At 35.6% G+C, this 16,323-nt stretch overlaps 1 protein-coding gene across 1 annotated transcript; it reads left to right on the forward strand.

The window, feature by feature from the left end:
- Positions 1 to 10,627: 10,627 nt before the first annotated feature.
- On the forward strand, positions 10,628 to 12,020 carry COX5A (Cytochrome c oxidase subunit 5A). Its single transcript, XM_085946266.1, has 2 exons — positions 10,628 to 10,833; positions 11,577 to 12,020. Exons 1-2 carry the CDS (start codon positions 10,703 to 10,705, stop codon positions 11,896 to 11,898), a joined length of 453 nt encoding a protein of 150 aa, XP_085802392.1. The 5' UTR covers positions 10,628 to 10,702; the 3' UTR covers positions 11,899 to 12,020.
- The last annotated feature ends 4,303 nt before the right edge of the window (positions 12,021 to 16,323 follow it).

Below are 16,323 nucleotides of genomic sequence, written 5' to 3' on the forward strand. Positions count from 1 at the left end.
CAGCACTAGAAGCCTCTGCCAAAAGAATGGGTTTACAAATAAACGAGACAAAAACTAAATACATGCCTGTCTATGTCACACCACGAGAAGTCGCACCAAAGTTAGATATTGGTGCATACAAGTTTGATACGGTCGACAGTTTCATATACCTTGGATCTCTTGTAACTCGACATAATGATATTACAGAAGAAATCAACAAGAGATTCATATCTGCGAATAAATGCTACTTTGGTCTGTTAAGACATTTTAAGTCCCGCTTACTATCTCGCCGAACTAAAAGCACTCTTTATAAGACGCTTGTAAAGCCAGTGCTCACCTACGCATCGGAAACCTGGACATTAACTCGCGAAATGAACGAGCCCTAAACATCTTTGAAAGAAAAATTCTCCGCCGTATATATGGACCGATCAGGGATGGCACCAATTGGAGGAGAAGATATAATGCTGAGCTCTACGGGCTGTACGAAGATTGCAGCGCAGTTCAATCAATTAAGATTGGGAGACTGCGATGGCTAGGTCATGTGCACCGCATGAATGACAATGAACCGGCAAAGAGAGTGATGTCCAGCAATCCAATAGGACGTAGAAGAATAGGGAGGCCAAATATTCGCTGGTTAGATGGAGCTGCCAGTGACTGCCGTATTCTGGGGGTACCAAATTGGATAGGGACAGGTGGAGGGAGCTGTTGGAGGAGGCCAGGACCCACACCGGGTTGTCGCGCCCCTGATGATGATGATGCTAAATATCAACAAAAGATAAAAAATAAGACACACAAAAATAATAAATATTTCAAAAGCCACAGATGCTCTAATCCATGCTCAAAAACTTAAATGGAAATGGGCGGGTCATGTAGAGCGACTCCAAGATGAGAGATGGATAAAAATAATTACTTCATGGAACGGCCCAAAAGGGAAACGCTATATAGGAAGACCCCATGCGAGATGGCAAGACGACATCATAAAAACAGCGGGCCCAAATTTGCTACAAATAGCTAAAAACAGAGTCCAGTGGGACTCTTTGGAGGAGGCCTTCACCCGAAGAGGGGTTCTTACAAACCAAACAAACTAATTACATCTAATACAATCAATAATTACAATCTAATAAACATTATCTAATAGTCATCATCATCAGCCTGAATCTCTCCACTGCTGGATGAAGGCCTCTTCAAGTTGCTTCCACTTCTCTCGGTCCTGTGCATTGCGTTGCCACGTACTTCCGCAGAACTTTATCATTTCATCGATCCAGCGGCCTCTAGGTCTACCTTGTGGACGTTTTGTACTTCTTGGATACCACTGGATGACTAGATTTGTCCAACGATTGTCTCTTCTTCGAGCTATGTGTCCAGCCCATCTCCATTTAAGGCTTTTAATAAACTCTATTACATCGCAAACCCTTGTCTGCTTCCTTATCCACTCATTCCTCTTTTTGTCCTTTCGCGTTATGCCCAGCATGCACCTCTCCATACCACGTTGTGCTACTCTAAGTTTCTGGATCTCTCTTTTACTTAGGGTCCATGTTTCACACGCATATGTCATCACGGGAAGCACACACTGGTTGAACACTTTGCGCTTTAGGCACAGTGGAAGGTCACTTTTGAAGACATTATTCAGGCGGCCAAAAGCACTCCAGCCTAGCTTTACTCTGCGAACAATTTCATCAAATATACATCCATCTATAGATACTTGTTGTCCCAGATAGATGTAGCTTTTCACCTGTTCGAGCTGAGTGCCATTGATGAGGATCTCTTTTTGGCCTGCAAAGCAGTTGAACATGACTTTCGTCTTTGTTACATTTATTTTCAAACCTACTTTGTTGCTTACTTCAGCGAGTTCCTGCATTCTGCTTTGGAGGTCTTCTGAGTCTTGCGAGAAAATTACTATGTCATCGGCAAAGCGCAGATGACTCAGGTATTCTCCATTTATGGGGATCCCTTTGTCATTCCAGTCAAGTTGCCTGAATAAGTCTTCAAGGGTAGCTGTAAATAGTTTAGGTGAGATTGTATCACCTTGTCGGACTCCTTTGCTGATAGGAAATCTGCGCGATGGTTTATGGAGATTTACAGCTGATGCTGTTGCGCTACTGTATATATTATTGAAAATATTTATATAGCCTCCAGGGATTCCTTGTTTTCTGAGTGCGTCGAGTATTGAACATTTCTTTATCGAATCAAACGCCTTCTCATAGTCTATAAAACCCATGCATAGTGGCAGTTTGTATTCCTGGTACCGCTCTATGATTTCTCTGACGACTTGGATATGGTCCATAGTGCTGTATCCTCCTCTAAATCCGGCTTGTTCTCTCGGTTGGTTCTCGTCTAGTACATTTTGCAGACGGTTTGAGAGAATTTTTGTGAACGTCTTGTAGAGAATAGGGAGTAGACTTATTGGACGATAATTTGCTAGGTCTTCTCTGTCACCTTTTTTGTGAAGAATGACAATGTTGGCATTTTTCCATACCTCTGGGACATCCTCTTTGCATATGCAGGCTGTGAACAATTGTGCAAGTACTTCATTTGCATCCTTTCCTGCTTTTTTGAGGATATCTATCGTTAAACCGTCTTCCCCAAATTATATAAACTTAAATTACAAATTATATTATATACAAAATAAAAAAATCTTAATATAGGTATATAATTATGTATTATACAAAAATAATAATAATTAATTTTATATAAACTAGAAAATAAGTAGATAATACAATCATAGATAGATATATATACATAATAATATATATATTCATAGGTTCATTCATTCATTATATTATATATTCATTAGATATAGTCAATTAACTGTCATTTATTTTTGTTTGTAAGAAATTAAAAGGCTTTTTATATTATATTTATTATATAAATTAGTATTTACATACAGCTTTATACCTACCAATTTAGTACGTATTTGAAAATATCTTTCATGATTTAATGTTAAAACACAGATATAATGGTACTAGATGAATTACAACAATAAAAGTACATTTAATTTAATCAAAACTTTTATGAACAAAAATTAATGTTTGTCTGCTGTCTGTCCTTTATGCACTCATATACCATTCATCCGATCGCGATGAAACTTTCGTCAGTTGTTGTGCGCACACCCGCAAAAGTTTCTGAATTAGTACAACCATCTTCTTCTTCTTCATCATCATTCTATCTTCTTTTATTCGTATGGTTCCTATATCATTCATCTGATTCCGATGAAACTTTGGTGCGCAAACCCGCAAAGGTTTCTGAATTAGTACAAACATCTTCTTCATCATTATATCTTCTTTTATTCGTACGCATTCCTATACCATTCATCCAATTGCAATGAAACTTTGGTCAGTTGTTCTGCGCACGCTCACGAAGGTGACTATACCATCTGCTTGTTCTTCTTCTTCATTCTATCTTCTTTTATTCGTGTGGTTCCTATAACATTCATTTACAAACAATTATGTATTCAGAAAATATTACATGTATAGTTATGTAGTCATTAAATTTAAATAACAATTTTAATTGAATGGATGCATCTGCTTTACCTGAACGAGTTCTTCTATGTTTGGCTTTGTTTTGGCGAGATTTTGTCTTGATAGTAAGTAGTGTAGAAGAAGCCGTCTCACAGTCATAGGTGGTTGCGAATGGAATCAGCACTCTTAGAGCCATCTTTGCAACATCAGGATAGGTCTGTTGATACCTGATGAAGGTCTCCCACAGGAGACCTCCTCAAAGGGTGGACCGAACCATCAACTTTCCCAAAACACCACAGCCTACGTCCACTCTTCGCAGCTCTCGCGACCCTCAAGAAGCGGAGCCTACCTCCACCGAAATTTCAACTTTAAATTCGTCTGCGCCCCCGCCAAAATTCAAACAGACTTGACACAAGCTACCGAAAACGGCTGCTCGAAACAGCGCCGCCGACAAAGAAATCCATCGGTAAAACAGAGAGGTTCGTGACCGATGGACCAACAAAAGCGCCTGGACACCGCATATCCCACACTTTGATGCGCGCGGAATGCTCTCTCTCTCCTCGGACGTCGAACAGCCAGCATCTCCAGCCAGGAAAACCGCGTCGGCAGCCCGCCAAGCCACAAGCATCTCCAGCCAGCAACACCGCGTTTACAACCTGCCTAAACGAAAACGACAATACCTTGCATAATGCCTTGTATAACTACGATGTAATAAACTCCTGCCAAGCGACAACGTGCGTTTCTCTCAATTCCACCCGCTTCTGGCCTGCTAGTGATATGGTCTTCACCATTCTCCTCGACAGAGAAAGGCCGGTATCACTGTGCCATTTCAACCCAAAAATCACTACAACACGTTTCACGGAAAACATGTTTTGCACCCCCATCATTTATCAAATCAATAAACTGTTCCTGAATTAAATTGTCCTCCGAAGGCAGATCACTAATGGAGAGTACAAATGGGTTATTGATAAACGATGGTATTTTTCAAATTCTCGTAGGTCAGGAAAATAGTAAGAAATTCCTTCATGAAGAATGAATACATACTGTTTCATCACCTCAATGATATCACCATCGACTTCAAGCTCATTTTCAATATACGTGTTCAGCAGTGGAAATGGGGCAAAATTCTTCCTCTCTAATTTTACAATCCATAGTTCGAGCTTCATTTTGAAAGCTGTCAATTTTTCGTGACAATAGAGCACCGTGATATCTTTTCCTTGCAGGCTAACTGAGTACCATAGTACACATAGTACCGTGCGAGAAAGACAAAGAGGTCAAATCTTGTTGTGGTGGGAGTAACAACGGAGTTCAGTCACTTACTTTCCCTACCTGGGATAAATCCAAAAAAAAGAAAGTTACATGCTATAATTATAAAAATATAAATACTTAGTATAAATTGTATATAAACTTCTCATTGCTGCCTATATTCAAATCCAGAAATGTCAACAGAAAAACTAAGACCGGCTCTTTATAACCGTCATACGCACAGTCGTTGCATACCGGTGCGAGTCATGGACGCTAAATATGAAAGCAGCTGAAATGGTGGACTGCTTTGAGAGAAAGATCCTGAGGCGGATATACGGACCCATGAATGATGGCGGGGAGTGGAGAATTAGATACAACACGGAACTATACCACTTATACCAAGATTCAAAACTCTCCACCTTCATAAAACTCCAGAGGCTAAACTGGGCAGACCATGTCCAGCGCATGCCTGAGTCACGGATACCGAAGAAGATCCTTGAAGGAAACCCAAGGAGGAAAAGGCCAGTGCCAACCTTTGCGGGCGTGAGCAAAACACTTGATCAAAATTTCATTGCAATCGGATGAATGGTATAGGAACGAAATAAAAGAAAATATAATGAAGAAGAAGAAGAGGAAGATGATTTTTCTAATTTAGAAACCTTGGCGGGTGTACGTACAATAATTGACGAAAGTTTCGTTGCAATCGGATGAATGGTATAGGAACTATACGAATAAAAGAAAATAGAATGAAAAAGAAGAAGAATATGAATATGATGATTTTTCTAATTCAGAAACCTTTGCGGGTGTGCATACAACCACTTACCAAAATTTCATCGCAATCGGGTGAATGGTATAGGAACGCATACGGGACAGACAGACAGACAGTCAGACAGACAAACAGACAGACAGGCATTCATTTTTATATATAAGATATAGCCTATACTCTTCGCGCAAGTGCAAGCAATAAGTTCACAAAGTTTTATCGCAATCGGATGAATGGTATAGTAGCGCATAAAATACGAACAAACAAACAAATATTATTTTTTTTATATATTAGATTATAATATTATATTAATTTAGGCACCACATTATAAATGCATGAATTTTGTTATATATGGTAACATGTACACTAGTTTTATGTTAATACTTTGTGATTGATTCTTAACTCTTGGGAGGCGCCTATAAGGTGGTCCCCTTATAAATTATCTGACGAATCGTTTGCGTCATTTTGCGTCAAAGAAACGCGCCGCTGAATGCACAAGTTGGTAGGTACCAAAAACGTTTTAAAATATTTTTTAGTTAAAAGGCGATGTCCCTATAATTCTCTAATAATCTCTAAATTTTATTTACAAATTATTTTATGATAAAAAGCTTTTGTACGGTGACCGGACAAAACACAACATGACAAAACAGAACAATACAAAATAGAACATGACAAAACAGAACAGTTACAAAGCAGAACAGCCAGGGGAAAATGAAACATTAATAAGTCTTGTAGAATCTATTTATTAATTAAATTTTAAACGAAATACATATACTTACTTATATATAAATATTTAATATTTAAAAAAAAAACAATTTTTAAGTGAAATCATCAAGGTATAATATATACTTATTTTTTTTTACAAAAAGGTAAATGTACCAGTAGTTGACCTTTTTTCAATAAAATGCCCAAAATAAGAAACGTAGACACGGGATTGTTCTAAATTGTAGAGTTGAAACAAGTGAAGCCATCTGTGGTTGGATTGAGGAACTAACACATCACCATATGTCATAGGAGCGTCATAGCAGCTATTTAAAAACAACACATCACGCCGTAAGCATTTTATTTTTAATTGTTTAAAAATTTTTAAAAGTGGATTTAAGCATAATATGGCAATTTAGGTAATGTTTTTGACTTCATAATATCAAGTTAATGCATTACGGGCAGTCATAATATTGAAGTATCGATATCATTTGTAATCTTGAAGTTATATTTTCAAGGAAGCAAGTTTGTGGGGGGGGGGGGGGGGGGGTGAACTACTCAAACTTTTTTTAATACTTTTTCAGTAGTTGACCAGGGTGGTCAACTACTAGATAAATTAAATAAAATTATTTCACTTAGTTTTGAACAATTTTTACATTCATGAGTATGGAACGATGATTATTTATTAATTAGAAGTGTCTAGGGTGGTTCTGTCCAGTAGATGACCTAGGCGTCAACTTTATTTTTTTATTTTTTCAGCAACGGGTTTGTGTAGTTTTTCTTCGGAAAACAAAAATTTCTTGAATTATAGCCCTGAATATAATAGCAACTGAATGAAGCAGGCCAACAATAGCCGACAACTTACGAGAAATAGCGACGCGATAAAAAAAATGCAGGGCATCACGGAGGATTTACTTTGGTCATTATAACGTACCCATATAGCAGGGTCTTAGCCAAAAAAGGAATCGAGACAGTAGCAGGTAAATGCCGACGATAAAGAATGCATAACCGTCATAGTAACAGGTAGTGTCAGTGGGGCTGTCACACCAACGACAATCCTCTACAAGTACAAAAGAATTCCCCAAGAAATTTCCGAAAATGTGGACTTTGTCCATGGAGCCCTTAAGCTGTAACAGTACCAGGAGAATCGAAAAGTGTGCCTTCAATGGTTACATCAGAGGAACCCAAGCGGTATTTAGAGAGAGTTCCTGAATACAAACATTGATGAGGAAAATCTTGAATCATTCCGCAAAAACAACGAACCTGATCAAGATGACACGTCACTGTTCGCACTGTGACGAAAAGTAAAAAATGAGTTGAAAAATATCACTCCACCTGACCCGGTCAGACTCCATCGATGAGGCATTCCAAGAAGAGGAATCCGGTGATATGATGTCTTTGGCCGCCTGAAATACTATGAATTATTATGATGTTTCATCTCCAATCGCTAGGGCACCTGTGGCTGGTCTAACGACTTGTAATGATACTTCGTCTCCAATCGCCAGTGAACCCGTGGCTGGTCCATCAAATATTCGTAGTCCATTCAAGAGACATTTTTTCTTCACCGGTGAAGGGGAAGAAAAATTGAACAAGTAAGCAAAAAAGAAAAAAAACCCCACCAGTGTTTCCGGTAAACCTTGCCAGGAGTATTTCCTAAACAAAAAGAAGAAGAAAGAAGAAATGGAACGGTTGAAAAAAGAACGAGCTGCAGAGAGGCAAAGAAAGAAAGAACTAAATGAGCAAGCACAGGAAGAAAAAAATGGGGGAATTGAAAGCAGTCAAGAAGAAAATGCGTTTTTCTTCCGAGTCTTCTAACCCAAGTGTTGTCATTTCAGACTCAGCAGAGAGTGAATGGCATAAGTCTAGTGATGAAAGCTTTAAGCATAAAACTCGATGGCTGCCCGTTATGAAAGTCATTAATGAACATTATATTATAAACTTCCCGGGAAAAATCGTCCATATTTCTAAAGTAAAAGCTACTATTTCATCGATGCAAAAGTGCGGGAGACTATGAATATGGCCAGAGCGACCCGATGTACTTAGCCATGAATGGAAGGCGATAGTATCCCACATAAATGACCCGACACAGTCAAGTAAGCAAAACTCGTAATGTTTATTTAGTTCCGAAATTGGACTTTATTTGGAATATCTAAGGATTTTTATGTTAAGTTTTATTTTGGTAAGTACTGAGCCTATGCGTTACTATGTAGTATGTATGTACTTAGTTGCTAAAATAAATATATTTTTGTATTTTTAGTTTGAAGTAACTAATTTTGCACCTTTTTTTACACGAACAAAGCTGATGATTGGCTGTCAAACAAAATCCTCTCATATGTAACTTGTTACTGAACCGCCCATTGCTACCAAGTTGATTCAAGTAGCTATGGGCTAGAGTGGTCTAACAGGAAGCCCTGAGGCAACTCTGATGACAGATTTGCCATAAAGCCTTCTGATTAGACATGGTCAACTACTGAAAAATATAGTGGTCAACTACTGGAACCCTGATTAGACATGGTCAACTACTGAAACATATAGTGGTCAACTACTGGAACTTTCAATTTGTGGATGGTCAACTACTGGAACAAAAACATGGTCTTGAGAAATTGAACACATTTTTTTTGCAACAGACCCTTTCTTAATTTTTGTCATGTCATATTAATTAAGACATTTGATCCATTATGAGTAGACTTGCTTTGCCAACATTCCGTGTAATGCTAAACGTTAATCATTATTTTTGTTGATTTTTTTTCTTAAGTCAACTACTGGTACGTTTACCTTACCGTTATTTTGAAGATAATGCATTTTTTTATATATAGAGTATATAAAATTGTAAGTATAATGTAACAACTGCAATGACATATTATTAACAACTGCATGTTGGCCATTTGGCGTAAATACCTCAATTTATCTGTTTGATTTTGATAATCATGCACAACTAACTATTGCCACTCGATTGTGTCTCATACTTTTTCTTTTATAACTTCAAGGCGACCTGTATTAGCACTAACTAATAATAATCGGGGTGCCGGACGAAATCAAAAATCACGAAAAAAAATGGTTTTTTGTCTCTCCTGCAAAAAATTGCGCAATCGCAACACTTATTTTGAATTGCGCAAATTTTACAAGGGAAACAAAAAAAACATTTTTTTGTAGAAAAATGGGTTTTTGTCTCTCCTGGGAAAAATTGGGCAACCTTAAGGGGGTACATGTTCAGCGTAGGTCAAAACGGAGCTTTTATTCTTTTTTCAAAGCATGATCCTGGACATTCCTTAAGTGTTGTAGATAATCTATTTACATAATTTTGAAGCCTTATTATCCTTTATATTTATTTTAAGCATTTGATGACTGCATAAAGTATTTTTTTTACATAAAATATTATTCTTTTAAACCTCTCGCTCTAATGTTTTAGAATATAGTCAAATCAAATTTATTTATTTTACATATAATGAACATAACAAATTATAAATTCAAAGCGTTCACGACATGATATAAAATAAGTGTTAATAATTTTTAAAAATAAAAATACAGAGAATAATTATAATAGTATAATAATAAAAACTTATAAAACAACGTCCACCTAAATTCACCCTCACGTAAGTGGAATATATCAATACCGAAGCGATTTCATTAAACATGGTTACTGCCCTCCCAATTGGCATTACTAATGGCAGGTTAGTTCTGCACCATGGGAGAACAAACAACGGATGCCCTCGATTCCTAAGGTAATTATCAGAAACACACAAGCTAACACCACCAAGAATGGCAGAGTTCACATTTAAAAAAGAATATGTAGCTAAGAGAATAATAGAAAAAAAATATGTAGCTAAAATTAAGATCCCTCCTAAATTTTAAGCTACAGTATGTAAGTATCCCTAAGAGAAAATCAGTCGGATAGAGCCACGGATAATATCCATAAAGCCGAAAGTAAAGGAGTCTTAAAAATGTCTTTTGGACTCTCCACCATCAGGCCGTACTTCAACTGATGCGGGGCCCAAACGATAGACCCACTCTCAAGTCTGCTTCTAACTAAGGAGTTATAGAGAAATTTTAGTACCGTAACATCCGAAAAGACCAGGGAAGTACGCAAGACAAAGCCCAACATCTTAAGCGCCTTTTTACAAATGGTATCTATATGACCACTAAACGTCAGTTTACCATCAAACGTAATTCCAAAATCTCTTACAGATGATATTCGCGAAAGAACTCTGCCATGCATCGAGTACTGGAAAAACAATACTCGTGAGGCTTTAGTAAACGATAGAACATTGCATTTATCAATATTGAAGTCCAGTTTGTTACGCCTGCCCTAATCTAATATATTATCTATATCAAGTTGGAGTTGACGACAATCGTCCAATGTGACAACTTCCATGAAGAGCTTCAAGTCGTCAGCAAACAACAAAAACATAGCATTTTTAATTACTAATTTAATCAAATCGGGGAAAATAATTTTTTAGTCATAGTGTGGCAGACCGTCTGTACAGAACTGAGTACATCCTTATTGTCTATTGTTTCTTCTTGTCAGGGAGGACGTTTTACTTAATTAATTACGAAAATGTTGCGAACTGTAGCTGGACGACTGACTGCGAGCGTAAAAGTAAACCTAATCCCATCATGCAGCATTGCGGTGTCTACTCGTTTCATGTCCAAACAGTCTACTGAATCGGATGCCGAATTTGACAACAGGTATGCTTAGCACTGTCGGAATCAATACATTATGTAACAATTAATATTCAAGTTACTTCTACTCTGGAAGCTTTAGTTATTAAACGATCATGAATATGGGTTTATATTGTGATCAACTATCTACACATTATGTTAATTATGATGCGTACAACTTTATAGTCGATCAGCGCATTTGTGAATGTGCGAAGTAAGATAATGCCCAACAACCAAGGTATATTTTGGATAACAGGCCAGATAATCGACTGTCACTTAAAAATAATGAGAATAAGGCGAGGACACTCGCATAGTATATAAGAAGGCAAGATTGTAGGACCCACCCTGGGCTACCGAACCTTTAATAATTATAGTTATATTCTAATGGATTTACATTAAAATTCTATCAAGTATCCCTCGGTTGATGGTAATTTTATTCTGAAATCTCTATTTATATATCAGTGCAGTATTGATTATGTATCATACTTACTTGTAATGAAGATCAAAGAAACAGACAGCATCTGGATATAATTATTGAAAAATAATACTTTTAATCTTGAATCTATAGATTTTAAAATATTTAAAAAATAACGTAATATGGAGGCTGAATCATACGGACTTCAGAAGTACATATTATTATCCTATTTTTCAGTAAAGTATTTTTTTTTTCGACCTTGTCTGATCCTAATAGGCCTCCACAGAGTAGAGGTTTGTATTAATAGATTTAACAGTAATACTTTTCAATAAAATTATGTATATTTCTTGTTTAGGTTCGAGGCATACTTCAACAGAGCAGATATCGATGGATGGGAGATTCGCAAGGGTATGAATGATCTCTGTGGAATGGATTTGATCCCAGAGCCAAAAATTGTATCTGCTGCGTTGAAAGCCTGCAGACGTGTGAATGACTACGCACTTGCTGTGAGGTTCTTGGAAGCTGTCAAAGAAAAGTGTGGAAATCATGTAAACACAATTTATCCCTATGTCATTCAAGAAATTCGTCCGACCCTCGCCGAACTCGGAGTTGATACACCCGAAGAACTCGGCTATGACAAACCAGAATTAGCTTTAAAAAATGTCTTTGATATGTAGACTTGTATGTTCTTAACTATTAGAAAATTCTGTTAATATTTTGTCGTAATTCAGCAGATTCTTCCCCTCATGGAATAATGTCTGTCATGTTTAATTAATAAACTATACTAAAATCCTTGTTTTATGAGTCTCATCATTTACTCTGGTCCTAACAATAATAAATAATTATGTAATAGGTATGTTATAATAATCAGTCAATAATCACATATTTAAATGCAAATTGTTTAAACGCACGATTGTGTTGTACTTTTTAAAATAATTAAATTTAACGAATTCTTGGGAACCTACAAGACAAGTGTGTCAAATTTTATGCAAAATTCTTAAAATAGTCACGTGTCAGATAAATCAAATAAAAAACAATGGTTTATTAATTGTAAACCATATATTTTTTTCAATAATTCAGTGAGATATTTGTTGTTTATCTGATTTAGGACTTCAAAAGATAATAAATTGATAACACGGTTTATAAGAGAATTCTACACATGGTTCGGTTAAAGTATTACGAAGGCGATGTTTCACTTTCGATTTGAAATAATTCATTGACATAAATAGTTGTCCCACCATTATTATTAACTATTTTATCATGCTTGCTGATGTCTCAGTGGCGATTTGTGGAACTACAGGTTGAGACTCTTTTTAGTTAATAAGGTTGAGGGCTACATTGTTCCGAAATTTCAGCTCCATATCTCAAGCATGACCACGGTTCCAATCTCGACTAGCTTAACAAGACTATCCATCTATAAAGTAATTGCAGAATCCTTATATTATGTCTTAAAGGTATTCTTTTCAAAATGTGAAAATACAAAGTAACTGCCAGCCTTTCATTAGCATCCTGACCCTTACAAAAAGCATGGAATATAAAAAGTGGATTCATCCGTCATTCTTTTTGACTACCTATTTCACAGATTAAGTTTTATTATCAAATTAGCATAGCAATTAGAAAATCATATAAAAATATGCTACCTGTGCTCTTGTATGAATGTGTGATGTGTTACTTCTAATTAAGGGTGACAACTTTTAAGTTTTGAGAATCAATTCCTCCGTTGAATCTAACGTGTACATTGTTGAGTTTGTGAGCTAACATGTCAGTCCTTGGTGGTGTATGTGAACATGAAGAGGCGAAGTGTTATGCTCTACGGGTTCAATATGGCAAGACGGGTTGGATATGCTGCTTGATCGAGGGAAATGGCATAAGTTTGTTTACTCTGCACCTCAATGGTAAGGTAGGGTGGGGTCTAGGACAATTAAAATATTTAGGATACTAGAAGAATTTAAATATGCAATAATGATTTAATTGTGTATATGTTTAAGTTCCAACGAGAAGATAGTTTTTTTATTTTTATATGAAGCGTCGGGCATAATAATTCTCAATCAGTAATAAAAAAACTTGTTAAGAGCAAAATCAATTAAAACTAGGTACTAAGTAATAGATAGAAACTTATTATACTTCCTCGTCTACTTTGTCAAATTATAACGAACGTCTATATATTTCGTTAATGAACTTTATTTCATTCGACGGTGCGGTGTCCACTTGTTCTGGTGTCTAGTTGTGCCAGTGCCCAAGTGAGACATGGTGAAATAAAGTTAAAAACACACCACATCCGATGCGTAGAGTACTGTGGTGTTAATTGTATGTTTCTATTCCAAAGTATAAGATTTATAAAATTGTTTCCAATATGTTTCTTCTTCCAGAGCATACAGCAGTGAAATGCCAAATAGTACATCACAAACATTCATGAAGGAAACGCCGACAGTATTCTAATTAATACAATAAACATGTAATTTTTCACATTTTAATTTAGGTTTAGAGGTTTTGCAAAATGTCCGTCTACGTAAATATCAAAATTTTGTATCATGTTCGAGGAAATGTAAGCGGCAATGATATATTATTTTATAAGCTATATATTTTTTTGGTTCAATCCTCCGGAATTAGGTAAGTAAAAACACAATATTCCAAGTTGGGTGATGTTTCTATATTTCAAACACAGCTTACTCAAAATTCTGCAGACGCTGCTGTACAGCAGACAACATTGGATGTCTATCCGTGCAATGTTTATTCGTCACGATATCGTAAAATCAACTCTTATATCTTGTAAAGATGAATCATAAACGTTACAGTATTTGTTTTCAAAAAAGAAAACATTGCAATCAATATTCATCACAGCATTAAAATACTGCAAAGAAACCACGGTTAGTTCCAATTATGTATGTACAAATCATTTTTGCATTTCTGAAACGAATTCAGCGTAACTTTAAACTTATGTCATTTTTGTCACATCGAGTATTAAGTTAAAATTACTTATGGTAATGATATATATTTTTTGTAGAACAAAATATGTAGACTCGCTGAGAAAGGATTATACCTGATCCAGTCCTGATGCTTAAGTTGAATACTGTGTGGTAGCGGTGGGTTATTCTAAACTAAACTATCAATACTTGATAATATCAGTTTCGTATAAAAATAAAAGTAGGTATCCATAATTTTAAAAAGTACATTTTATCAAGTAAGTACCTACAATACTCGTCAATATGCGAAAATCAATAATTGGATAATGGCATTTAACTGATAGTTCCAGTTTAAAATAACTAAGTATACCTATTCTCCAAGAGCCAGTGTCGATATGTTATTCATATTATGTGTAAAAAATATATTTTTTATAGCAAAAGGCAAAATTATTTCAACAAATGATTTAGACCGCCACTAGAATGATTCCAATATATAGGTATCGGCTTCTCAAATTTAACTGAATTGTGCGAAGTTGTTAATATCCCATGTGTACTAAGGATCTAAAATTAAACAGAATGGCAGGCACTGGAAAGGAAGAATACGACCTAGCATTTAAAGACGGAACAGTTATTATGGCAGATGCTTGTTGGTTAAAATGCTTCTACAGAAAATTACTGTGTCAACTAGAGCAGCTGCTGTAATTGGCTTTTCGGACAAGAAGTTTGAATTAGAGAATAATATGGAAGAGAAGCTAAAGGCATTGGATATATACTTATTCAAATTTAATTGATGGAAGGTGATTCCAGTACATTATAAGAATATCAAAGACGCTTGCCAGTGATGTCCCATAGGGGTAGGCAGGTTGACCGTTGCTTGGGGGCGGCAGTTACTCGAAGGGCGGTAAATCGATGAGAATCATTTGGTAGGTATATATAGAAATATATGAGGAGCTCATTATCAAACACGGCCAAGTCATGTTCATTTTTTTTTTCAGGATGCGAAAGTTTGTTATACTACCTTTACATGACATTTTATGTTTTTATGCAATCTATACAGCTTCCTATACTCCTAATAAGACAATTGAAAAGATAAAATTTTATTGAATATGCTTAGTTTTGTCAGAAAATCAGCTTGAATCAGTCTTACAGCAGTTATTTTAGCTCATTATCAATCATTCGTTTATTCTTATTAATTAAAAAAAATATATTCAAATGCTTGATCAAACAAAAAAATATTTATGTATTATTCATAATAAAATTGCTATGCTTCATTTTTATTATCCTTATAATAAAACTATTATTTATTGAGCAAAGAATGGAATTGGATAGTTAAGAAATATAAGAAAAATAAAATAAATTATAAAAATAGGGTGCATTCAATTTCATTTTATTTTAAATGGCATCTTATCCATTTACTATGGAACTAATAATAATCTACACTTGTCTCTTCTTCGCGGATATGGCTATTCGTAAAACACTTCGGAAGCTTATCATTTACCTCGGGTAAAGCAGAATTATTATCGAAGACAATATCTTTATACCACGTCAATTAAATTGGTACCTAAATATTATCTCAACTATATAAACAAGTTGCAAGTAAATGGATTACCGTAATAAACCATTAAAATGACATTAAAAAACTATATACGTTTTGATATGTATTGAATTTAACTCATAAATGTAACAATTATCATTTATATTGTAAAATGAATATAAAGGCATGATTTAATAAGGTATTTTTGACTAACGTTTATTTCGGCGAAATTATGTTAGAACAGGCATGGTTTGACATTACACTAAAATTGTAGTGTTAAATAATTCACTTTTTTGCTATTCCAATGTTTTTTTCCATTAAGATGGGTTAACTTCCGTGCTTTATCGGGAGTAACTTCTGCAACATCTTGTTGTATTTTAATACTAATTAACTTTAATAATTAGGAAACAGGCAGGCACTAAATTTCAATTTGATAAACATCAGGCAAAAATAACTCCATACAAAAGATTGCCTGATTGCAAACAGCTGATTGAAATGCTGCAATCTGATTGGCTCCTTGATGACTTGGCCGCTTTGATAACAAGATGCCTCTGACTTGGCCGTTTTTGATATTGAGAGCACATTTTAAGTTGATTTTAATACACTGTTAGTTCGAATTTGATACTGAAATATATATTGAATTGTGGGCATTGTAGTTCCCTACC

This window comes from Rhyacophila brunnea, unplaced genomic scaffold (assembly GCF_057557595.1).
Source record: "Rhyacophila brunnea isolate RB1 unplaced genomic scaffold, BYU_Rbru_1.0 scaffold_2, whole genome shotgun sequence".
Classification (NCBI taxonomy): Eukaryota; Metazoa; Arthropoda; class Insecta; order Trichoptera; family Rhyacophilidae; genus Rhyacophila; species Rhyacophila brunnea.